Source organism: Chiloscyllium punctatum, chromosome 19, assembly GCF_047496795.1.
Source record: "Chiloscyllium punctatum isolate Juve2018m chromosome 19, sChiPun1.3, whole genome shotgun sequence".
Lineage (NCBI taxonomy): Eukaryota > Metazoa > Chordata > Chondrichthyes > Orectolobiformes > Hemiscylliidae > Chiloscyllium > Chiloscyllium punctatum.
The window spans coordinates 96971890-96998173 of record NC_092757.1 but is presented as its reverse complement, the minus strand read 5'-3'; the positions used below and the strand labels follow the sequence as shown (position 1 = coordinate 96998173).

At 42.4% G+C, this 26284-nt stretch overlaps 1 protein-coding gene across 4 annotated transcripts in view; it reads left to right on the top strand.

The window, feature by feature from the left end:
• The window catches only part of zswim7 (zinc finger, SWIM-type containing 7), a 129061-nt gene that overhangs the window by 15653 nt on the left and 87124 nt on the right, over positions 1–26284 (top strand). For 3 of the 4 annotated variants that reach the window (XR_011963349.1, XR_011963350.1, XM_072590136.1), the window contains exons 3-5: positions 884–905; positions 9231–9333; positions 22751–22855. Coding sequence is in view for 2 of the 4 variants with exons in the window: in XM_072590136.1 (XP_072446237.1) it covers positions 884–905; positions 9231–9333; positions 22751–22855 (230 nt within the window). In the remaining 2 variants the exon portion in view is untranslated. The remainder of the gene's footprint in view (positions 1–883; positions 906–9230; positions 9334–22750; positions 22856–26284) is intronic. The other variant, XM_072590137.1, reaches the window with a different exon arrangement.

The following is a 26284-nucleotide window of genomic DNA, read 5'->3' as shown; positions in this document are numbered from 1 at the left end:
GGTAAATGGTTAGGTTTAGGGAATGTGTGTTTTCACCTCTTGGTGGTTCCCTTGCCACCAGCCTCAGACCCAGACTAGCAGCAATATCCTTTAGGACCCGACAAATTTGATGAGTAGTGTTGCTACCGAGCCACTCTTGGTGGTTCTGAAAAATGGGACCCAAAATGTTAACTCTGCTTTGTCTCCACAGATATTATCAGAACTGCAAACTTTTTCCAGCAATTTCTGTTCCTGATTTTCAGAGTATTCTGAGGTAGACTGAGCACCTTTCAAGACCAAGTGTGACCACCTTAAGACCTTCCATGAGTTTGAATGATGTACAGCCAGAAATTTTCAGATCAGGGTAGCCATAATTTAACTAAAATAGCACATGCTTCCTATTTCAGAATCAAGTTTGCATTGAAAACAAATAGCTCAGGCCTTATTTGTGTCTGAAGACTGTAAAAAACTTGCATATTGATAATAGTGCAGTATCCATGTGCACATTTGATTTCCTTGACCTATTCACCAATGAACCCCTTAAAGTTATAGGGGCAGCTGTGGAACATTGGAAAGGCAGTGGCTGCAGTACGGGCAGGAGGGTGGAGCTGGAGAACAGTAAGAATTGAGGTTCTGCAGAGTAGCGTGCACTCCGGCTGATTTCCTCCTAGCCCAGAATATCTAGCTGCCATGCTAACTCTTACCAACACAGACCACAGGTGTTAGCCCTTTGATCATATTTGATGAATAGCTTGACTTGTGAGCTGAATTTTTGTTTTTAGTCAAGTTAGTTTTCTGTTCTGGGTATGATCCATGCTTTGTGAGTGTTTTTATGTGTTTACATTTAGAGAGTATGTTTGTGAAATGGACACTAACAAATCTTCTTGATTCTTGTGTTTTGCAGTGACAGATGACCTCCTTCTGGCGTGAGTACTCTTAGAGTTTCTCCATCTTTCTCTGGTTCTAAAATTATTTAATAAATATCTTGCTTGATTGTAGGATCAGCTTTGGTGTTACTTTGATTGTTGGCAATAATAAACACCTTTTAAATTAATCTTTTATTTACTATTTACAAAAGTTCCCTGAATCGTTCAGAGTGTGTCTATCTAAAATTTGTATATGAGCGGTGTTTCAGTCGACAATTCCTGAACTGAAATGTTCAGTCATTACAAGTCTTTATAAGTCCTATCACATAATGCATTGCATCTTCCTATGCTTTATCAACTGGTCTTCGTGTATGTGGTGAATAAAGCAATATTATTCTGCACCAGTATGTCAGAGTACTAATATCTGTAGTATTTGGAATAATAAACTCTCCTACCTGTGAGCACTGTGTGTGCCTATACCCTTAATCCTATCCTTCCATATCATGGTTTGAGAATTGAGTGGTCCAGGACATTCAGCCTGGGACCTTCGGGTGACCATCCTCCAAGGCGGACTTCGGGACAGGCAGCAGAGGAAAGTGGCCGAGCAGAGGCTGATAGCTAAGTTCGGTATCCATAGGGAGGGCCTCAACCGGGACCTTGGGTTCATGTCACTTTACAGGTGATCACCATTGCACTATATACACACACACTCTCACATACACACACACACACACACACACACACACATATTCCTACACACACTCTCTCACATACACACGGACACAGTTACACACGGACACCCCCACACACCCTTATAGAGACACACACTCCCACACTCTCACATGCACCCCCTCACAGACTTAAGACACTCTGCACTCACTACACACACACACACACACACACACACACACACACTATCACATTCACAACCCCCACCCCAGACAGACACACACACACGCACAGACAGACAAAGACCCACACGCGCACATATATTCTGTGGGGTGAATTTGTACTTGCAGAGTTACATTGCACTTTGCTCAAAAACTGCATACATTCATGTAAAACTCTGAGCTCAAAAACTGCATGAATTTATGTAAAACTCTGTTATCTCACTTTTTAGATTAGAATCAATCTAAACATCAGGTCATAGACAGAGAACACAGGGGGCTAACACCTTCAACATATTGTCTAGCTATCACCATTGTTAACAGCTAACCTGAGAATGCAAGTTTTAAAAAAAGGGTTTTGTGATTTACACATGAAAGAAGTGAAATGATCACTGTATTCTAACAGATGAAAGGCTTAGCAGACAATCAGTTTTTCAATATATAATTTCAGTTACATCACACTGCAAATTTTTGCTATAAATTCTGTTTTACGATCGAGCCCTCCACTGTCACCTGATGAAGGAGCGTCGCTCTGAAAGCTAGTGTGCTTCCAATTAAACCTGTTGGACTATAACCTGGTGTTGTGTGATTTTTAACTTTGTCCACCCCAGTCCAACACCAGCATCTCCAAACCATGGTTTGAGAAGGCAGTTCACCACCACCACCACCGTCAGGATGATTACAGATTAGCATCAGATACTGGTCTTACCAGGCTCCAATACCTACTATATTATAATGACCCTCTGAAAGAAAACAAAGTTCTTCTCATCTCTGTTTTAAAAGGGGGACCTATTATTCAAGTGTGAGGCCCCTAGTTTTAATCTCACCAACATAAGGAAACATCCCCTGAGTATACATCTGAAGTCAACTCGGAACATTATATTGTGAAGGGCGTCACTGAATTAATCCAGCATTTACAAATGTTAAATTTAAAACAGATTGAGCCAAAGCAGTATGAAAATTTTGAATTTTGTCAGAACCAAGCCCACCAATAATACTGCCGACAGAAGTGTAAAAAGCATTATACTCATAAAGTGTTTACAGCGAACTTGACTTTTTGAAAAACAGATTATTATGGTTCCATCAAGAATTCTATCTTTTGTAGGATTTGACAATAAGTAATGATAATAATGACCTGTTTCTGAAAACAGCAAATACCTGAAATCATAGAGGTTCAGGCAGCATCCATGGAGAGAGAGCAAGCTAATGTTTCATGTCTAGATGACTCTTTATCACAGCTGACATGACTTGTCTTTGCCGGACTATAGAGACGAGGACAAAGTTTATTAAAGCTATAATTTAATTAAAATAGCACGTGCACAAGCCAGGCAAATCATAGTTTTTGATTACATAGAAAGTGTTTATGTCTGCAAAAAGACTACCTCTATCTAAAATTAATTTTGAGACTTATGACCCACTTGGAAAAGTGTACTGATTTTCAAGCCTCACTACTCTTGGGAGTCTCCACAGAAGTTAATGCTGTAGTCAAAGCACAAAAGGTCCCCATTTAACCTGTCTATTGGAATCAAATTCCTGAAAACACTGGCCAAGTTCCTGTGCTTAACAAGAACTCTGGGTCATTATAGGTAAGTAAGTTCTGATCAAAAGTAAACAACTATGAGCTATCAACATACGGCTCTACTAGTTAAGACTCTGACCCCCCCCTTTTAAAACACGGATACAAGCAGACATAGAACAGTACAGCACATGAACGGACCCTTAAGACCTCAATGTCTGTACCGACCATAATGCCGTTCTAAACTATCCAATCTCTTTATACGTGATGCGTACTCCTCTATTCTCTGCCTGATCATGTGTCTACCGAAATGTCTGTTAAATGTGGCTTCTATCATCTCCTCTCGTAACACATTTCAGATACCTACTACGCTCTGTGTGAGAAAAGAACTTCAATCGCACACCTCCTTTAAACTTTCTCCCTCTCACCTTAAACTATGCTCCCTAGTATTTGAAATTTTCAACCTGGAAAAAGATTCCAACAATCCACCCTGTCCATCCCTCCCATCATTTTATATTCTTCTATCGGGTCGTCTCTCAGACTCTGGCAAAAGCAATGCAAGTTAGTCTCATCTCTTCTTATAACTAATGCACCAGTCTAGGGAACATCCTGGTAAATCTCTTCTGCACATTCTCCAAATCCTCCATCCTTCCTATAGTGCAACAATCAGAATTGTACACAATACTCCAAAAGTCTTGTATAGTTGCAGCATGACTTGGAAATATTCAGTGCCACAAAAATGCCCAGTCAGAGACAAACAGAAACAAACATTTTTTTGGTTTAACTCGTTTTCTGGCTCTTCAGTCATTGGTACGGGATTTTTCCCAATATACTTCGCCAAGCCATTCATGATATTGAACACTTCTATCAAATCACTCCGCCTTCTCAACAGTGAACAGCTCTAGCTTTGACAATCAATCTTCATGCATTTCTCATCACTAGAAGAATTTTCTTAAATGTTTTCTTCCTTCTCTTCTGTGACCTGAGGTCAATCCAATCCAGAGACAGCAGGCAGTCTGTCTAAAATTTGGGCGAATCATTCTAAAATTAGCCATATGTGTCTCTGATTTGTAAGAAGTCAAGTCTTCAGCAATGGAATATAGTAAGATTATTGCTAAAATAGTAATCAATAGAATAACTGGTGAGTAGACTGATACTTTCTGTCGGTTTGTCCAATGTACCTTGTGTATAGCTCCCACACAAAACTCTCAAGTTAGGTATAATGTTGTTTACCACTCCTGTTAAGTGTACGACTGCTGTATCTTGCTCCTGTCATGTATGCCAGTTGTAAGAGAACCATATATTTTTCATTTTCAGGGCTGTAAACTGAAATGGGAGCTGGACCGCCCTAACTGTGGGCAGCATGGTGGCACAGTGGTTAGCACTGCTGCCTCACAGCGCCAGAGACCCGGGTTCAATTCCTGCCTCAGGTGACTGTCTGTGTGGAGTTTGCACATTCTCCCCGTGTCTGCGTAGGTTTCCTCTGGGTGCTCTGGTTCCTCCCACAGTCCAAAATTGTTCAGGTTAGGTGAATTGGCCAAGTTAAATTACCCGTAGTGTTAGATGTAGGGGAATGGGTCTGGGTGGGTTGCTCTTTGAAGGGTCGGTGTGGACTTGTTGGGCCGAAGGGCCTGTTTCCGCACTGTAAGTAATCTAATCTAAACTGGAATGCCAGGAAATCTTTTCCAATTTGAAAACCAATCCACCAATACAGTGTTATCTTTGAAATAATAACAGGGAGAATTAAGACTAAGTGGCACCTAGGGTGGGGGATTTCAAGACTAGGGGGCATATTTTTAAGGTGAGAGGAGAGAGATTTAAAAAAGACATGAGGGGCATTTTTTAACACAATGGTTCGTGTGTAGAATGAACTTTCAGAAGAAATGGTGGGTGTGGGTACAGTTACAACATTTGGATAAGTACATGAATAAGAAATATTTGGAGGGATATGGGCCAAGCACAGGCAGGTGGGGCTAGTTTAGTTTGGGATTATGGTTGGCATGGACTGGTTGGACCAATGGACCATGTTTCCATACTCAATAACTGTGGCTTGCAGCATGCAGAAAATGTGCAGAGCTTACAAACAGGAAGCATTCATCACTGTCTATCCCCATGTTGGCAAAGGCCAGAAAACAAACGGAAATGCTGTTTTAAAAATCCAAACAAGAGGAGTCCGAAGTCCACCTGATAAGCTATCACATCAAAAAAATGACCATCACCTACAAACAGCGTGACTTCATTGCAAAAGGAATCCAAGAAAGGGAATTGAGTAGAAAAATAAGGAACAAAATCAGGAAGCACTGGAGAAACTCCACAGGTCTGGCAGTATCACGGAGAAAGACAGAGTTAACATTTTGAGTCCAGTGATTCTTCATCAAAACTGAAAGCAGCTGGGAAATGGTGGTATTTATAATGATGACAGGGGATGGGAGAATTGAGATGAATACATGGACACACCTCACCTTCCTCCTCGATACCTTACAGTCCATAGAACGTAACAGTAAGCTTAACAAAAATAAATCAAACAGCTGCAGATGTGAAGATCTGAAACAAAACCAGAAATTGCTGGAGAAGCTCAGAAGGTCTGGCAATATCTATGGCGAGAAAGCAGAGATAGCATTTCAAGTCAAGTGACCCTTCTGAAGTTCTGAAGAAGAGTTACTGGACTCAAAACGTCAGTCTGTTTTTTCTCCAGAGTTGCTGTAAGACCTGCTGTATATCTCCAGAATTTTTTTTTCGATTGAGTGAAACATTTGATTGTGAAAACCTCCCTCTGTGTTCATTACCCCCCAACTGCGCACACACCCAAGTCCTGTTCTGTATCCATCGTTTCGAGGACAGCAAACCCATTTTCAACTAAACAAATTTCTGTTATAATCTTCTTCCCCAGCTTACTATCAACAATCATTTAGTTTGCTTCCTTTTTTTTGCCCTCTCTCTCTCTCTGTCTCTCTCTGTCTCTCTCTGTCTCTCTCTCTCACATTCATCTCACTCCTTCCCCAGTCCCCCATCATCAGCATAAATACCATTTGCCAGCTATCTTCAGTTCTGACAGAGGGTCACTGGACCCAAACATTAATTCTCTTTTCTCACCTCAAATCCTGCTCAACCTTAATTTTCCAGCTCTTTCTGTTTTTATTTCAGATCTGCAGTTGTAGAGCCATAGAGAATGTACAGCATGGAAACAGACCCTTCGGTCCAACCCCTCCATGCCGACCAGATATCCCAACCCAATCTAGTCCCACCTGCCAGCACCCGGCCCATATCCTTCCAAACCCTTCCTATTCATATACCCATCCAAATGCCTCTTAAATGTTGTAATTGTACCAGCATCCACCATTTCCTCTCGCAGCTCATTCCATACCCGTACCAGTCTCTGTGTGAAAAAGTTGCCCCTTAGGTCTCTTTTATATCTTTCCCCTCTCACCCTAAACCTATGACCTCTAGTTCTGGACTCCACGACCCCAGGGAAAAGTCTTTGCCTATTTACCCTATCCATGCCCCTCATAATTTTGTAAACATCCAATAGGTCACCCCCAAGTCTCTGACACTCCAAGGAAAACAGCTCCAGCCTGTTCAGCCTCTCCCTATATATAGCTCAAATCTTCCAACCCTGGCAACATCCTTGTAAATCTTTTCTGAACCCTTTCAAGTTTCACAACATCCTTCCAATAGGAAGGAGACTAGAACTGCATGCAATACTCCAACAGTGGCCTAAACCAATGTCCTGTACAGCCGCAACATGACCGTCCAACTCCTGTACTCAATACTCTGACCAATAAAGGAAAGCATACCAAACACTTCTTCACTATCCTATCTACCTGCGACTCCACTTTCAAGGAGCTATGAACCTGTACTCCAAGGTTTCTTTGTTCAGCAACACTCCCTAGGACCTTACCATTAAGTGTACAAGTCCTGCTAAGATTTGCTTTCCCAAAATGCAGCACCTCGCATTTATCTAAATTAAACGCCATCTGCCACTTCTCAGCCCATTGGCCCATCTGGTCAAGATCCTGTTGTAATCTGAGGTAACCCTCTTCACTGTCCACTACACCTCCAATTTTGGTGTCATCTGCAAACTTACTAAGTCTTGCATACACTATACAAGGCACTAGTCAGACCAAGGATAGGTAGACTACCATTGGAGGGTGTCTACAGGAGGTTCATTGTGCTGATCCCAGATATGGAGAAGCTGAGTAGTTTGTACCTTACTTGTTGGAGTTCAGAAGAATAAGAAATGATCTTGTTGATGTATGTTAGATTCTTAGGGGACTTAATAAGCCAGATGTGGGAAGTTTGTTTCCCCTTATGGGAGTCCATCTTTGACCAAAATGGATGATCTCAGAATATTTAAAACAGAGATGAAGGGGAATTCCTTCTCTGAGAGCAGTATATTTGTGGAATTCTTTACCGCAGAGGGATGTCAAGGGTGGGTCAGCAAGTATTTCCAGGCTGAGATAAATAAATCTTTCATCAGTCAAGGAATCGAGAACTAAAGGGAAAAGGCAGGAAATTGGATGGTTATCAGATCAGTGTGATCTCATTGTAGACTTGATGGATTGAATGGTCTATTACTTCTACAGCTCATGGTCTAAGTGTCTAAAATAACTTGCCAGTTGTGGCTTGGACGTTTGATCATCAGAATTATCTATATTTTCCAACTAGAGTATCTCTGTTAAATCATTTGTCATTTTTCTGTCTTAATTCTGCATGTGTATTTGGGATTTTTGAAGGGTAGTCGTTTAAGTTTTATGGTTATTGGTTAGAAATCCTTTACTTTTATTGCTCTTGATTTCTTTCCCCCGTTACTAATGAAAGCTGGTGTGAAGTGCTTTTACCCGGACTCGTAGTCAGTTGGACAAATTGGCCACTATCATGCTGACACTGGGATTTGAAGTTAAAATCACACAACGCCAGGTTATAGTCCAACAGGTTTAATATGTCCAGGTTTAATTAAACCTGTTGGACTATAACCTGGTGTTGTGTGATTTTTGTCTTTGTACACTCCAGTCCAACACCGACATCTCTAAATCATGACTGGGATTTGATACATTAATGAAGGTTTGTGGAATAGTGCACTCTTCAAGTTACAACATGTCACAGTGCGGTATGATGTGTCTATCAGGTATACAGGTGCTGTCTGCTGTTCCAGTCAAGGCTATCAGAGCAATATTGTCCTCCTGTCAAATATGTGTGTGCTGTAATGTACTTATGCTTGTATTGTTTAGTATCCCTGACAAGTACACCAGGGTTTTGTATTTCTCCTTTTGGGTATACCAATGATACAGAATGTTCTTGTTGGGTATACTGGTGCTGTACATTGCACCTGTCGGACGTAATATTGTTGTCAAGCGTCCTATCAGGTATACCATCACAGTGCGCTCTTCCTGTCGGGGGTGCCAAGGCCGCGTTTTCTTTTCTTGCAAGGATAAATTCTGAGATGGCATTCAGATTCTTGAAATTAAAAGGAAGTCAGCCACAATTAAGTGATCAGAGATCACAAAACAAAAATTAAAATGTGGAAATGATCAGCTGCAGGTTGACTGAATTAACAAGGATAATGTAAATGCTTTCCTCTTAAACAAAATGGTTTATAAATGCTTAAAATAACTTGAAGGTTCAGTTGCATGCTGTAACTTACAGGGCTATAGACCAAGAGCTGGAAGGTAAGCTAGAATAGTTCTTTTCCAGCTGGCACCATTAAGTTTCTTTATTATTTATGAATTATGTATATTTATTAGCAGAAAGTGGTGGCAACACAGCCCTTTGAGCCTACTTCCTCATTTATTAAGGTCAGGGCTGATCTGATTGTAACCTTATATTCATATTCCTGCTTACTCCTGACACAAACTTGCTTGACAAGAATCTCTATCTCTGCCTTAAGAATATTCAAGGACTCTGCTTCCACTACCATCAGCATCTGCATTGTGATCAATTTGGTGTTAATTCAAAAGCTAGACTTCAATGTTATTTCTTCTCCAGACTCAAATTTGTCTTTGGCCCAGCTGCCTTGCATGCCTTAGAGCTGGTGGATTGCCGTTCAGTTACACTCATCCAGTCACCCAGTGGAAGGTCACTGTACCAGGTATAGCATTTTAAAATTTCTATCATTTATAAATGTTTTATTTTGAGTGCAATCATTTTGGTTTCCTTATCATCCAGTAATGTACAGGACAGTGTATTTTCCCATTAACTGTACTTTCCAGCAAGATTGCAGCTTTGACTCCAATTGCATTAGGAACAGTGACACCCAATTAATGCCTGTGTAGAATGGGGGATATCAGTATTGTATTAATCTGTGATGCTCCATAAAGTTAAATATCTCTCCACACTTGGAGGAAGAAGAAAAATTATCTGTGCCAGTTGATGGAACAGTTTTTTTCTGCACTACACATTTTTTCTTTATTCATTCATGGGATGAGGATGTGGCTGACTAGACCAGCATTAATTGCCCATCCCTAATTTCCAAGAGGGCAGTTGAGAGTCTCTCACATTTAGGCCAGACCTGGTAAGGATGGCAGCTTCCTTCCCTAAAGGGCATTAGTGAACCAGATCCAACAATCAACAATGGATTCATGGCCATTGTTGGGCTCTTAATTCCAGATTTTGTTTTATTGAATTCATATTCCACCATCTGCCATGGCAGGATTTGAATCCAGACCCCCAGAACATTATCTGGGTCTCTGGATTAACACTCCAGCAATAATACCACTGGGCCATCTCCCCTCCCCCTCCCTCCACCCCACCCCACCCCACCCCGTGTGGGGAAGAGTGTATCAAGATTCTTTGATCTGCTGTAATTATTGTTGTCTTTTTCCATCATTAGTTCCTGTGTCAACATTTCTTCCAGAAGCAGAAGTGGACCATTTAACCCATAGGGTCTGCTCCATCATTCAGTGAGATCATGGCTGGACTGATGATCCTCAACTCCACATTGCTGCCTTTAATCCACAACACTTGACTCCCTTACTGATTAAAAATTAGTCTGTCTCAGCCTTGAATATACTTAACATTCCAGCATAACAGACATCTGTGGCAAAGAATTCTATAGATTGACTACACTATAAGAGAAGAAATTCATCTCGGTGACTTCTTATAATGCGGAAGGGATTGGGATGGGGTGATGGCCCAGTGGTATTATCACTGGACTGTTAATCCAGGAAATGTTCTGGGGACATGGGTTTGAATCCTACCATAGCAGATGATGGAATTTGAAATCAATAAAAATCTGGAATTAAGAATCTAGTGATGACCATCCATTGTTGATTGTCAGAACCCAGCTGGTTCATTAATGTCCTTGAGGGAGGAAAACTGGCATCCTTACCTGGTATGGTCAATATGTGGCACCGGACAATGTGTTTGACTCTTAACTGCCCTGGGCAATTACCGGTGGGCAATAAATGCTGGCCTAGCCAGCAACACAACCATCCCATAAATGAATTTTTTTTAACGCACTCAGTTGTAGAGTCTTTGTGAAGGAAAATCTACCCTCTGCATTGACCCTGTCAAGTCCTCAAAGTTTGAATAAGACTTTTCCTCCTTTTTCTAAATTTTTTTATTCATGGCTGGACAGCATTTATTGCCCATCCCTCGTTGCCCTTGAGAAGGTAGTCGTGAAACCACTACAGTCCTTATGTTCTAGATTAAGCCACAATGCCCTTAGGGAGGCAATTCCAGGATCTTGACTGAGTAACAGTGAAGGAATGGTAATATAGTTCCATGTCAGAATGGTGAGTGACTTGGAGGAGAACTTACAAGTGATGGTGTTCCCAGGTACCTGCTGCCCTTGTCCTTCTAGATGGAAGTGGTCATGGGTTTGGAAGATGCAGTCTAAGGAGCCTTGGTGAATTTCTGCAGTGTATCTTGTCGATAGTACACACTTTTGCTACTGATTTGTGGTGGAAGGAGTGGATGCTTGTGGATATAGTACCAATCAAGCAGACTGCTTTGTCCTGGATGGTGTCAATAGACAATAGATGCAGGAGTAGGCCATTCTACCCTTCGAGCCTGCACCACCATTCATTATGATCATGGATGATCATCCTCAATCCGTATCTTGTTCCTGCCTTATCTCCATAACCCTTAATTTCACTATCCTTGAGAGCTGTATCCAACTCTTTCTTAAACGAATCCAGAGACTGGACCTCCACTGCCTTCTGGGGCAGAGCATTCCACGCACCCACCATTCTCTGTGTGAAGAAGTTTCTCCTCATCTCTGTCCTAAATGGCCTACCCTTTATTTTTAAGCTGTGTCCTCTGGTTCGGGGCTCACCCGTCAGCGAAAACATGTTTCCTGCCTCCAGAGTGTCCAATCCTTTAATAATCTTATACGTCTCAATCAGATCCCCTCTCAGTCTTCTAAACTCAAGGGTATACAAGCCTAGTCACTCCAATCTTTCAACATAAGATGGTCCCACCATTCCAGGAATTGACCCCGTGAACCTACGCTACACTCCCTCAATAGCCAGAATGTCTTTCCTCAAATTTGGAGACCAGAACTGCACACAGTACTCCAGGTGTGGTCTCACCAGGGCCCTGTACAGCTGCAGAAGCACCTCTTTGCTTCTATACTCAATCCCTCTTGTTTATGAAGGCCAGCATGCTATTAGCTTTCTTCACTACCTGCTGTACCTGCATGCTTGCCTTCATTGACTGGTGTACAAGAACACCCAGATCTCTTTGTACTGCCCCTTTACCTAACTTGACTCCATTTAGGTAGTAATCTGCCTTCCTGTTCTTGCCATCAAAGTGGATAACTATACATTTATCCACATTAAACTGCATCTGCTTCTTGAGTTTTTTTTTAAAGAGTCACACCCGTACAGGCTTTGGGGAGCCAGGAGGTGAGTTACTTTCCACAGTATACCTATCCTCTGACCTCTTGTAGTCACTGTGTTTATGTGGCTAGTCCAGTTGAATTTATGGTCAATGGTAGTCTCCAGAATGTTGATATTGGAGGGTTCAGTGGTAGTAACACCATTGGATGTCAAGGGGCAGAGGTTAGATAGTCTCTTATTGGTAGTAGTCATTTTCTGGTATTTGTGTGGCATGAACGTAACTTGTCATTTGTCAGCCTAAGCCGAGATATTGTCCAGATCTTGTTGCAATTGAACACAGACTGCTTCAGTATCTAAGGATGCTAAACGTTGTGCAGTCATCAGCGAACATTCCTGCTCCATCCCCAAAATTTTGCAAGGGCTTCTTACGCCAGACTCAGTTCAACGTAGTCTTGATGTCAAGGGCTGTAACTTTTGCCTCACCTCTGGAATTCAGCTCTTTGTCCATGTTTGACAAGATCAAGGCTGTAACAAGATCATGTGCTGAGTGACCCTGACTGAATCCAAACTAGGCATCACTGAGCAGGTTATTGCTAAGCAGTGCTACTGTTGAGGACAAATTCCATCACTTTACCGATGATTGACTGTAGACTGATGAGGCTGTAATTGGCCAGTGTGGTTTTTCTGTGGAGCATATACCTGGGCAATTTTCCACATTGTCTGGTAGATTCCAGTGTTGTAACTTAACTGGAAGAGTTTGGCTGGGGGAATGCCAAGTTCTGCAGCAAAAGTCTTCAGTACTGTTGTCAGAATATTATCGGGGTCCATCGCCCTGCAGTATCCAGTGTATCCAACCGTTTCTTGATATCATGGGAAGTGAATTGAATTAATTGAAAACTTGTATCTGTGAATCTGGGGACCACAAAAGGAGGCTGATATTGATTGATTTATTGATTGTTGTCACATGTAGCAAGATAGTAAAGGAATTAAGGGTTATGGTAAGCGGGCAGGTAAGTGAGGCTGAGTCCATGAGAAGATCAGCCGTGATCTTATTGAATGGCCGAGCCGGCTTGGTGGGTCAGATGACCTACTCCTACTCCTATTTCCTAGGTTCTTACACAGTGAAAAATGTTGTTTTGCATGCTATACAGGCAGACTGTACCATACAAAGTGCATCAGGGTAACACAACAGAATTCAGCAATGTTCTCACCACAGAGAAGGTGCAGACAGAGTGATCAGAATTAAAATTTGAGAGGTCCGTCCAAAAGTCCGATAACTAGCAGGGAAGAAGTCATCCTTGAATCTATTCATATACATATTCAAACTTTTGCCTGGTGGAAGAGACTATAACCGGGGTGGGAGGGGTCTTTGATTATGTTGGTTGCTTTCATAGAACATAGAGCATTACAGCGCAGTACAGGCCCTTTGGCCCTCGATGTTGTGCCGTCCTGTGAAACCAACCTGAAACCCATCTAACCTACACTATTCCATGCTCATCCATATGCCTATCCAATTACCATTTAAATGCCAATAAAGTTGGCAAGTCTACAACTGTTGCAGGCAGTGTGTGCCAAGCCTCTACTCTCTAAGTAAGGAAACTACCTCTGATATCTGTCCTATATCTGATCACCCCTCAATTTAAAACTATGTCTCCTTGTGCTGACCATCACCATCTGAGGAAAAAAGCTCTCACTGTCCTCCCGATCTAACCCTGGGATTATCTTATATGTCTCGATGAGATTAGATCAGATTCCCTACAGCCTCCTCCTCTAGTTCTTTAGTTGTCCATCAACATTCATGACTAAATGTAGCAGGACTGCAGAACTTAGATCTGATCCATTGGTTGTGGAATTGCTTAGCTCTGTCTATCACTTCCTGCTTATGCTGTTTGACATATTATATATTAATATATATTAATATAATATATATTATATATTAATGATTTGGATGAGGGAACCGGGGGCATTCTAGCGAAGTTTGCCGATGATACAAAGTTAGGTAGACAGGCAGGTAGTACTGAGGAAGTGGGGAGGCTACAGAAGGATCTAGACAGGTTGGGAGAGTGGTCCAGGAAATGGCTGATGGAATTTAACGTGAGCAAGTGCGAGGTCTTGCACTTTGGCAAAAAGAATATAGGAATGGACTACTTTCTAAATGGTGAGAAACTTAATAAAGCCAAAGCACAAAGGGATCTGGGAGTGCTAGTCGAGGATTCTCTAAAGGTAAACATGCAGGTTGAGTCTGTGATTAAGAAAGCGAATGCAATGTTGTCTCTTATCTCAAGAGGGTTGGAATATAAAAGCAGAGATGTACTACTAAGACTTTATAAAGCTCTGGTTAGGCCCCATTTGGAGTACTGTGTCCAGTTTTGGTCCCCACACCTCAGGAAGGACATACTGGCACTGGAACGTGTCCAGCGGAGATTCACACGGATGATCCCTGGAATGACAGGTCTAGCATATGAGGAACGGCTGAGGATACTGGGATTGTATTCGTTGGAGTTTAGAAGATTAAGGGGAGATCTAATAGAAACGTACAAAATAATACATGGCTTTGAAAAGGTGGATGCTAGAAAATTGTTTCTGTTAGGCGAGGAGACTAGGACCCGTGGACACAGCCTTAGAATTAGAGGGGGTCATTTCAGAACGGAAATGCGGAGACATTTCTTCAGCCAGAGAGTGATGGGCCTGTGGAATTCATTGCCACGGAGTGCAGTGGAAGCCGGGACGCTAAATGTCTTCAAGGCCGAGATTGATAGGTTCTTGTTGTCTAGAGGAATTAAGGGCTACGGGGAGAACGCTGGCAAGTGGAGCTGAAATGCGCATCAGCCATGATTGAATGGCGGAGTGGACTCGATGGGCCGAATGGCCTTACTTCCACTCCTATGTCTTATGGTCTTATGGACATGCAAATAGTTCCGTTTGGTAACTTAAACAGGTTGGCACCTCATCTTCAGGTCTGCCTGGTGCTGCTCCTGGCATGTCCTCCTGCACTCTCCATTGAATCAGGGTTGATTTCCTGGTTAGATGGTAATGGTTGAGTGGGGGATACGCTTGGCTGACATGAGGTTATCGATTGTGCTAGACTACAATTCTGCTGCTGTTAATGGCCCATAGCACCTCATGGATGCCCAGTCTTGAATTGCTACATCTGTACAAAGTCTTGTCCCATTTAGTGCAGTGACAGTGCCACACAACACGATGGAGGTTATTCTCAATGTGAAGGTGGGATTTTGTCTCCACAAGGCCTGTGCAGGGGTCAGTTTTACCAATACTGTCACAGACACGTGCATCTGCAGCTGGCAAATTGGTATGGATAAGATCAAGTATGTTTTTCCCTCTTGTTGGTCCCAGACCCAGTATAGCAGTGATGTCCTTTAGTAACTGACCAATTCGATCAAAGTGCTGCTACCGAGCCATTGCTGTGGGTCTGGAGTGCCATGTCAGTCAAACCAGATAAGGATGGCAGATTTCCTTCCCTGAAGGATATCAGTGAACCAAATGTGTTTTTCTGCCGTTTGACAAAGTCATCAACAGATTCTTAATTCCAGATGTATTAATTTAATTCAAATTCCATCATCTGGCCCTCAGAACATTAGCTGAGTTTCTGGATTAATAGTCTACTAGGCCACCACTCTCCCTCAATTCCAATGAGTACAGGCCCACTCTGCTCAACCTCTCCTCCCAAGAAAATCCTTACATACCTAGGATCAGCCTCTTGTGAATCTTCTTTGGACTGCCTCCAGTGCCATAATATCTTTGTTCATATGGGGGGATCAAAACTGTTCACAATGTACCACCTATGGTCAGGGTAATGCCACGTATAGCTTTAGCAAGCCCTCCCTTTCATTCCCTTTGAAATAAAGGCCAATTTTTCAATTACTTTTCCAATCAGTGCTGAACTTGGATGCTAGCTTTTTGTGATTCATGCACAAGGATTCCAAATTCTTCTGTTCTGTAGCTTTCTACAGTCTTTTTCCATTTAAATAATATTCAGCTCCTCTATTCTTCCTGTCAAAATGCATAACCTTACATTTTCCTACATTATATTCCACTTGCCAAAGTTTTGCCCACTCACTTCACCTGTCTGTATCCCTCTACAGATTCTTTGAATCATGCTCGACACTTGCCAATCTGTGTATTTTTGTGTCACCAGCAAACCTGGCAAAATTCACTTCCTTCATCCATGTCATTAATATGTATTGTAATTCATTGTGGCCACACCCAATGGCACTCTGTTAATTGCAGGTTGCCATCCTGAAAGTATCTACTTAATCCATTCTCTGTCATCACTTCATTAGACAATCCATTAGCCATGCTCATTGACGATCTCCAACATTGTGGGCTCTTCCTTATGAAGCAGCCAAATGTGTAGTCCCTTAACAATTGCCTCTTGGAATTTCCCTGGATCTGTTGGTTACTTCCTCAAAGAACTCTAATAAATTCATCATGCTTTACTTTTCAATCAGATCCCCTCCCATCCTTCTAGTATCTGCCTAGTGAACTTCCTCTGCACTCTCTCTATGGCAAATATATCCTTTCATAAGTAGGGAGACCAAAACTGCATACAGTACTCCAGGTGTGAGCTCACCTGGGCCCTGTATGACTACAGGAAGACATCCCTATTTCTTCTTGCAACGAAGGCCAATCTACCATTTGCCTTCCTAATTACTTTCTGCACCTGGCTGTCAGCTTGAATAAATGATTTTTATTGTCACCTGTATTTTACAGCTGGGATAAAAACAGTAAAATACAGTGTAAAGCTTTTCCACCGTCACCATGTCTGGCACCATTTTGAATAGTTTATAAACAAGAAAATAATACAATGATATAGCATAAAGAGGGTCCATGAGTCCTGAGCTAGCTCATCACCAATTTCCCCCACTATATTGTTGCAATCTACACCGGACCTGCTAGTATCAGTGTTGCATCTCTTGTTGCTAGGTCTGCCTCGTTGATGTCACCCCATGATGCTCTTCCACCACCATTTGGCAGATGCCAGTGCCAGACCCAGCCAGTGCCAAAGTCACTGATCCTCAGGCATCACCTTTTGCCACTGGGCCTACCTCACCGACATTGCCTGCATCAATCTAGTAGCCACTGAATCTGATGCCAGGCCTCATGCTCAAAAAGTAAGGGCTCTCTTGAGTCCACTCTGAGCTCACTGCTACCATAAGGTCCACGCTAGGATCACTCGCCTCCTCCAAAGCTGTCTGAGCTCAGGACAAGTGGTAAGTAAAGGAAAAGAAACAGAAAGCGCGGACGAGCCCTGGCTCAGGAGCCCTATTCTGCCGCCATCTCAATGACTTCTTCGACTGGTATACAAAACCATGCCTGCCAAAGGAAGGATGTTATTAAACTGTTGTGATTCTGTTTGCCGAGCTGGGAATTTGTGTTGCAGATGTTTCGTCCCCAGTCTAGGTGACATCCTCAGTGCTTGGGAGCCTCCTGTGAAGCGCTTCTGTGATCTTTCCTCTGGCATTTGTAGTGGTTTGAATCTGTCGCTTCCGGTTGTCAGTACCACCTGTCCGTTGCAGTGGCCGGTATATTGGGTCCAGATCGATGTGCTTATTGATTGAACCTGTGGATGAGTGCCATGCCTCCAGGAATTCCCTGGCTGTTCTCTGTTTGGCTTGTCCTATAATAGTAGTGTTGTCCCAGTCGAATTCATGTTGCTTGTCATCTGCGTGTGTGGCTACTAAGGATAGCTGGTCGTGTCGTTTCGTGGCTAGTTGGTGTTCATGGATGCGGATCATTAGCTGTCTTCCTGTTTGTCCTATGTAGTGTTTTGTGCAGTCCTTGCATGGGATTTTGTACACTACGTTGGTTTTGCTCATGCTGGGTATCGGTGAGTTGTTGTCTGAGAGTGGCTGTTGGTTTGTGTGCTGTTATGAGTCCTAGTGGTTACAGTAGACATTAGACAATAGGTGCAGGAGTAGGCCACTCAGCCCTTCGAGACTGCACCGCCATTCAATATGATCATGGCTGATCATTCCTAATCAGTATCCTCTTCCTGCCTTATCTCCATAACCCTTGATTCCACTATCTGGGGCAGAGCGTTCCACACAGCCAGTAGTCTGGTTGCAGTAGTCTGGCTGTCAGTTCGGAAATGCTCTTTATGTATGGTAGTGTGGCTAGTCCTTTGGGTTGTGGCATGTCCTCATTCCGTTGCCTTTCCCTTAGGCATCTATTGATTAAATTGCGCAGGTATCCATTTTTGGCGAATACATTGTAGAGGTGTTCTTCTTCCTCTTTTTGCAGTTCTGGTGTGCTGCAGTGTGTTGTGGCCCTTTTGAACACTGTCTTGATGCAACTTCTTTTGTGTATGTTGGGGTGGTTGCTTTCGTAGTTCAGGACTTGGTCTGTGTGGCTTTCCTGTAAACCTTTGTGGTGAATTCTCCGTTCGGTGTTCTCTGTACCATCATGACTAGGAATGGGAGTTGGTTGTCCTTTTCTTCCTCTCTAGTGAATCGGATTCCTGTGAGTGTGGCGTTGATGATCCAGTGTGTGTTCTCTATTTCTGTGTTTTTAATGATTACTAAGGGGTCATCCACATATCTGACCCAGAGTTTGGGTTGAATTTATGGTAAAACTGTTCTAATCTTTGCATTACCACTTCTGCTATGAGTCCAGAGATGGGTGAGCCCATGGGTGTGCCGTTGATTTGTTCATATATTTGGTTGTTGAATGTGAAGTGTGTTGTGAGGCACAGGTCCAGTAGTTTGAGTATGCCGTCTTTGTTGATAGGTTCCCCGTCTTGTTGTCTGTTCTGTATGTCCAGCAGGTTGGCTATTGTTTCTCTGCCTAGGGTTTTGTCGATAGAGGTGAACAGTGCCTTACATCGAATGAGACCATAGTTTCTTCCTTGTCTATGTGTGTATTTCTGCTGATGTCCAAGAATTCCTGTGTTGACTGTATAGAGTGTCTGGATCCGCTGGTCAGGTGTATCAGTTTCTGCTGTAGTTCTTCAGCCAGTTTGTGTGATGGTGTCCCTGGTAGTGATACTATGGGTCTGAGTGGGATGTCTGGTTTGTGCACTTTAGGTAGTCCAGAGAATCCATAGAGCAAAACCAATGTAGTGTACAAAATCCCATGCAAGGACTGCACAAAACACTACATCAGACAAACAGGAAGACAGCTAACGATCCGCATCCATGAACACCAACTAGCCACGAAATGACACGACCAGCTATCCTTAGTAGCCACACACTCAGATGACAAGCAACATGAATTCGACTGGAACAACACTACTATTATAGGACAAGCCAAACAGAGAACAGCCAGGGAATTTCTAGGGGCATGGCACTCATCCACAGATTCAATCAATAAGCACATCAATCTGGAGCCAATATACAGGCCACTACAGCGGACAGCTGGAACTGACAACTGGAAGCGGCAGGTACAAACCACGATAAATGCCGGAGGAAATATCACAGAAGCGCTTCACAGGAGGCTCCCAAGCACTGAGGATGTCACCTAGACAGGGGACGAAACGTCTGCAACACAAATTTCCAGCTCGGCGAACAGAACCATAACAACAAGCACCCGAGCTACAAATCTTCTCACAAACTTTGAATGTTATTAAACTGGAAAGAAAAGATTTACAAGGCTGTTACCAAGACGAGAGGGTTTGAGTTATAAGGAGAAGCTGGATAGGCAGGGATTTTTCTTCCTGGATTAGTGGTGCTGGAAGAGCACAGCAGTTCAGGCAGCATCCAACGAGCTTCTTCGTTGGAGTATAAAGGTTTATAAAGTCATGGAGGACAGAGGTGAGATGAACAGCCAAGGTCTTTTCCCCAAGGCAGGGTAGTGCAAAACTAGGGGGCATAGGGTTAAGGTGAGAGGGGAAAGCTTTAAAAGGGACCTAAGGGATAACTTTTTCACATACAGGTGGTTCATATATGGAATGAGCTGCCAGAGGAAGTGGTGGAGTTGAGTACAATTACAACATTTAAAAGACAATTGGACAGGTGCATGAATAAGGGTTTGGAGGGATATGGAGCAAATGAAGGGGAATTGGGACTGGTTCAGTTGAGGAAATGTGGTTGGCATGGGTAAGTTGGACTGAAGCGTCTGTTTTCATGGTGTATGACTCTGACTTTACCCACACTTCCCAAAATATCATCATTTCAATAATACTCTTGCTATCTGTTTTTCACACACAGATTTATAATTTCATGTGTGACCCATGTTGTACTGGAACTCTAGAATGTTCTCTTTGAAAGGATGGCGACAGCAGATCCGAAAGGGAATTAGATTTTTACAATCAGCACAAAAGCCACCATTCAGTCCTCTGTCTATGCTGCCCCTCTGATGGTATAATCACTTATTGTTCTTCTCCCCCATTTTCCCCTACCCTTATTGTTTTCACATAATAATCTGATCCCTGTCTTCACCTCACTGTTAGGCAGCACACTCTAGATTTTAACCACTCACTTTATGAAAATGTTTTTCCTTGTGCTGTCATTGATGCTTCTGCCAGTCACCTTAAACCTCTGCTTTCCGGTTCTCAACCCCTGCCCCAAAGATAACCGTTTCATCCTGTCCACTCTGAGCAGACTCCTCGGCACTTTGAACGCATCTAGCAAATTTCTTCTTGGCCTTCTCTTGAAGAAAAACAGCTTTAGCTTCTCTACAATCTCTCTTTGTAACTTAAGTTTCTCATCCCTGGAACTATTCTCATGAATCTTTCTGCATTCTTTCCAGTGCCTTTACATCCTTCCTAAAGTATGAACTGTATGCATTTTAGCTGAGGCTCATCAGTGTCTTGTATGAGTTAACATAAACTCTTTGCACTTATACTCTTGACCCCTGTTAAATATCAGGCTCCTTCTGCTTTATTAAATGTTCTCTCGAATGGCATGCATCCTAAAGGATGAAATTAGTCCAGCATTGACTATTTTGTTTGTCAATTCTAGCTGAGATATTTGAGGTGTCAAAGAATTGGTATGTGGGTCAAATGCCCTGCTACTGTGATCGTCGTTTGATGGTTCTGATTTTCCCCATGTGTAGCATTGAGAAATTCGTTGTCATAATTAACTAACTTGGTTTAATCTTTCATTTGTGTCCATGCTCAGAGATGGAAAAGATCATTGCCCACTGAGGGGCTGTGAGAGGCACAGTACCCAGCAACAGGGATTTGGCTTCTATTTCCAACAAAGGATAGTGAGCAATAGATGGGATGTCTTGCCCAGTCCAGCCACTGCAAAATGTTCCATCACCTTTAAAACTGAGGCTGCAGTGAAAATTTCTCTGAAATTAGATGTGCTTTTGAGCTCAATGACGTGTTGCCCCTTGCTATGTTGCATTGACGCAGAGAACCTGCTCCAGAGTCCCCTCCAGAGCGTTCTCTGTCCAACTCATGAAATTTAAGTTCGTTTCAGTAACTTCATTGAAAGGTAAATATAAACTGACCAAGGCAGACTAAGTAAATGAAATTTAGCAAAGCTGTTTCAGTGAAATCTAATTGTAAAGCTGCGACAGAATCTATAAACTTGCTCTGTGGTGATGCAGAAACACTATCTGCTCACTAACACACAGCGCAAAGTGAAAAACTTCATCAAAACACCTTCTATGTGGTGGGTAGGGGAGAGAAAGAGGTGGAGACATAAAGCTGTACCCACCCTGGGAGTATTTGATCCAGACATTTTAGAGAGATTTTTATTCTATGTTGAATCCCATGCTGTACCTGTGTTAGGTGTGTTTGATGAGGACACTATTGGGTGAGCTTTAATCTGTATCTAATCTGTGCTGCCCTTGTCCCAACAGTGTTTTTTAGGGACGTTTCGGGAGGCTTTCGTCTGTGTTCAACCCCATGCTGTCCCTGTCCTGGAAGTGTTTGATGGGGACTTTGTAGAGAGGGTTACTTTATATCTAATCCCGTTAGTAGAGTGACCACTGAACAGCATGTCTATGCTGCAATGTAACGATTTGAATTGACCTGACAGTATCAGCACTCAGGCCAGGTTAAATGTGGGAGTTGTGTAATCTCCCTAGCTGGAAATAACATCAATTTTTTTTGTGGAAGGAAAATTTCATAAGCATGGAAAACACAGTTCATTAGAAATAGAAGTGGCCTTACAGGAATATTTAGTTTAAGTCGGTTTTCTCTGTTAATAGCCAAAATTCTTCTGTTATTTGAATTATTCAAACACTGTAAAACACAGTAATGAATGCAAAGCTGAAGGGTCAGTGAATTGTTAGAATGTTCATTGTATTTTTACTTTATAGTATCAGTTGAGGATACAGTCTGTATGTTCCCACACTGGGTCTGTGACTGTGAATGTACAGTTCCCACATTGGGTCTGGCTCTGGATGTATGTCCTGATGGTCAGTATGTGGCTTAATGCTAACACATTGTTTATGCATTGGCCAGAACCACCCAACTTTAAATTGTGACATCATTTTTCTGTTTGTCACTTATTAGTTTGAGTTTCAAATTGTAATAATAACCCACCAGGGAGGGGTTGTTGGAGTCAGATACTGTTTGTGCTGATCACAAAGCGAGGATTCTGTGTGCACAGTTGGAAAAAAGTTTAGATCATACCTGTGGTTATATTAGCCAATTTTCCAGTTCAGATAATACTGTGGTTGCTAAGATCAATATTATCCCCCATCCTCCTCAAACAATTCCAGTGTGGGACTCTGACTTTGCATTTTCTGATGGGCTGCTATCTGGTTTGTTTTGTTTGAATCTAAATTAATTAATTTTGTTTTGATCTGTAGGTTGAAGGAAGCTCTGGTCAAATATATTATTGCCTCAGCTTCTGCCTTTACTGCTCATGCCCAGCCTTCATGTATTCTGTTTTACGAAGGAATGACAATATAATGGTAAGGATTTGAAATCAAACAACAGGGCACACTTTTTCCCTTCCAGTTTTGTCTCTGGATGCTGATGTTCAAGTGCACTAAAGTGTCTCAAATCACTCAGGTACTAATTCTTAAATCATGGTTAGGATGGGACATCATTGGTTGAGGTGACCATCTCTGTGAAGCAGACCAGGAAGAGTGTCTTGCTGAAGCAGTCCATGTTCAAATGTAACAAGACCCGTACATTTAAATATGGTGGAGCAGGCTCAAAGGGACGAGTGGCCTACTCTTCTTATTTACGTGTCAGACTGTGGTGCTGGAAAAGCACAGCAGATCAGGCAGCATCCAAGGAGCAGGGGGAATCAAAGTTTCGGGCATAAGCCTTCTTCAGGAATTCCTGACCTGCTATGCTTTTCCAATACCACGCTTTTTGATTCTGATCTTCAGCATTTGTTGTCCTCACTTTCTCCTTGTTCATGTGTAGCTTTTGTAGCCAGCCATTCGATACCACTCACATTGTTTCCTTCGAGAAATATCCAGTATATCTTTTCACTTTCCCTTTCACTTTATTGTACATAGCAGGAATTCTTTTGGGGACATTGCTGATTTGTTTTAAAAAACTGACATGTAAACCATAACAATAAACAGATTTATGCCTTCAAGTAATTCATAACTTCAGTTAAAATATGCACTAAAACGTGTAATTAAGATAGCCAGTGAGTCCTTATATCAGCTCTGGTTAGCATTCTTTGGGAAAAGGGTAGCAATGAGTTCAGGAAGCGATTTGTCCTGCACTTGAAGGATTGTGGCCTTTCCCCTTAAAGCATGCAACAATTATACTAAAACAAGGAATGTTCTGCACTTAGCATGACATTTTACTTTTGTCAAAATTATTCACGGGCAGAATTCATCCAGAAAAGTTAGCTCATTAAGTATCCTTGCTCCCTTTTTGAGTTATCTCTACTTCTTGAAAGAGTAAGCTTTCCTAAGACAACAGTATCAGGCAAGATATCTTCGAAGGATAACTAGAGTGAAATAAAAGAGTTTCATGATTTATAATCAAAATAGTTTCTGAGCTGATATACAGCAAGTCCCCCCCTCAACACTGACTCAAATGCATTGTTTCATTTTAACATTGTTAACATAGTGTCAGAGTAACTGTTTCATATTGCTAGCTTCACTTTAACATCATTTGCCAGACTTCTATTCTATGGCTTGCCTACTCAGGGGACCTCCCCTCCAGAGCTTCTGCCTTTGCCCTTGCTTTTGGCATTGCCTCTCCCAGACCTGTCTCTTGTTCTAGCCTCTTTCCTGGCATTAATTCTGAGCTTTGTTACTCCTCGTCCCTCGCCTTCCCCAGGCCCTGGTTTTGCGCCCCCCCCTGCACCCCCCGCACCCCGCAACAAGGCTTCGTCGCTCATCTTGCTAACCCAGCCTCATTCTACCAGCACAATACCCCAACTTCATGTCTCTTCTCATCTCCTCAGCTTTGCTACGCAGTGTTGATGTGCATTGGCCCAATTTCCCTCCCGTTGTTGGTCTGTCCCATGTCCTTCCCAGTGTTCCTCTATCCCATGGGTAATATTGTAGAACAGAGGGACCTAGGGGTTCAGGTACCTAATTCTTTGAAGTTTACATCACATATAGACAGGGTGGTTAAAAAGGCGTTTAGCACGCTTGTTCTCATTGCTCAGTCCTTCACATATTGGAGTTGGGATGTAATGTTGAGGATATACAGGACATTGGTATGGCCTCTTCTGGAATACTGTGTCCAGGTTACCCTATTATAGGAAGGATATTATTAAGCTGGAGAGGGTGCAGAAGAGATTTACTGGGTATGGAGGGTTTGAGTTATAAAGAAAGGCTGGATAGAATGGGACTTTTTTCACTTGAGCATAGGAGGTTGAGAGGAGATTTTATCTATACCACTCATGATTTTATAAATCTTGAAGAGTTAATGGTAGGTGTTTTCTTTTCCCTAGGATGGGGGATTTCAAGACTAGGGGCAGATAGATTTTTAAGCTGAGAGGAGAGAGATTTAAAAACATGAGGGGCAAATCTTTTACACAGAGGGTGGTTTGTGTGTGGAATGAACTTCCTGAGGGAAGTGTTGGATGTGGGTAGGGTTACAATGTTTACAAGGCACTTAGACAAGCGCATGAACAGGAAAGATGTGATTGGGTATGGGCTAGGAGCAGGCAGGTGAGATTAACTTAGTTTGGGATTATGTTTGACATGGACTGGTTGGACCAGAGGGTCTGTTTCCATGCTCTAAGACTCTTAAGTTCTTCTGTTGCTATTGACTCCGGTCCTCACTTTGCTGAATTCATAATGCGATCCTGGGCTCCTTTTAGCAGCAGGTGTCAGTCGGTGCAAATATAGAAATAAGCTGTTCCCTGCGCTGATCACTCTCTACCAGCAGGTGGAGCCTGGTCAATCTAACTGTACTGTAGAGTGAAATGAGTTTATTAATTTTCAAAAATATTGCTTTGTGTTTCTTTTGTAGTCATATTTTAGTTTGCAAGTTATCTTAGCTTGGGATCCACGTGCAGTATATTACTTCTACTCTTCATTTTTCTTTTCTGGTGCAGAATGTTCAAAGGAACCTAACTCTGACTTAAAGTTGATTCCTCTGGGAAACAATGATTCATTTAAAGTTGATTCACTTCATATTGTGATTTTCAGGAACATAATCACAATTTAAAATGAGGAGTTACAGTAATCATATGTCCCCTGGCCAGCATATCTGTGCATTGAATGCTTCATTTGAATCTGGCAGCCAGTTTGATGCTTGTCATAGTCAGAGTCAAAGGGATGTACAGCATGTACACCCTTCAGTCCAACTCATCCATGCCAACCAGATGTACTTGAAAACTATTTCATACAACAGACCATTACAGTGTAGTATAGGCCCTTTGGCCCTTGATGTTGCGTCTCCCTGTGAAACCAGTCTGAACCCCAACTAACCGACACTATTCCATTCTCATCAATATGCCTATCCAATGACCATTTAAATGCCTGTAAAGTGGGCGAGTCTACTGCTGTTGCAGGCAGTGCGTTCCACGCCCCTACCACTCCCTGAGTAAAGAAACTACCTCTGACATCTGTCCTATATCTATCACCACTCAATTTGAGGCTATGTCCCTTCATGCTCGCCATTACCATCAGAGGAAAAAGGTTCTCCCTGTCCACCCTATTTAACTCCCTGATTATCTTATATGCCTCAATTAAGTCACCTCTCAACCTGCTCTCTAACAAAAACAGCCTCAAGTCCCTCAACCTTTCCTCGTAAGACCTTCCCTCCATACCAGGCAACATCCTAGTAAATCTCCTCTGAACCTTTTCCAAAGCTTCCATATCCTTCCTATAATGAGGGTTGATCAGAACTGTATGTAATATTTTAAGTGTGGCCACACCAGAGTTTTGTACAGCTGCAACATGACCTCATGG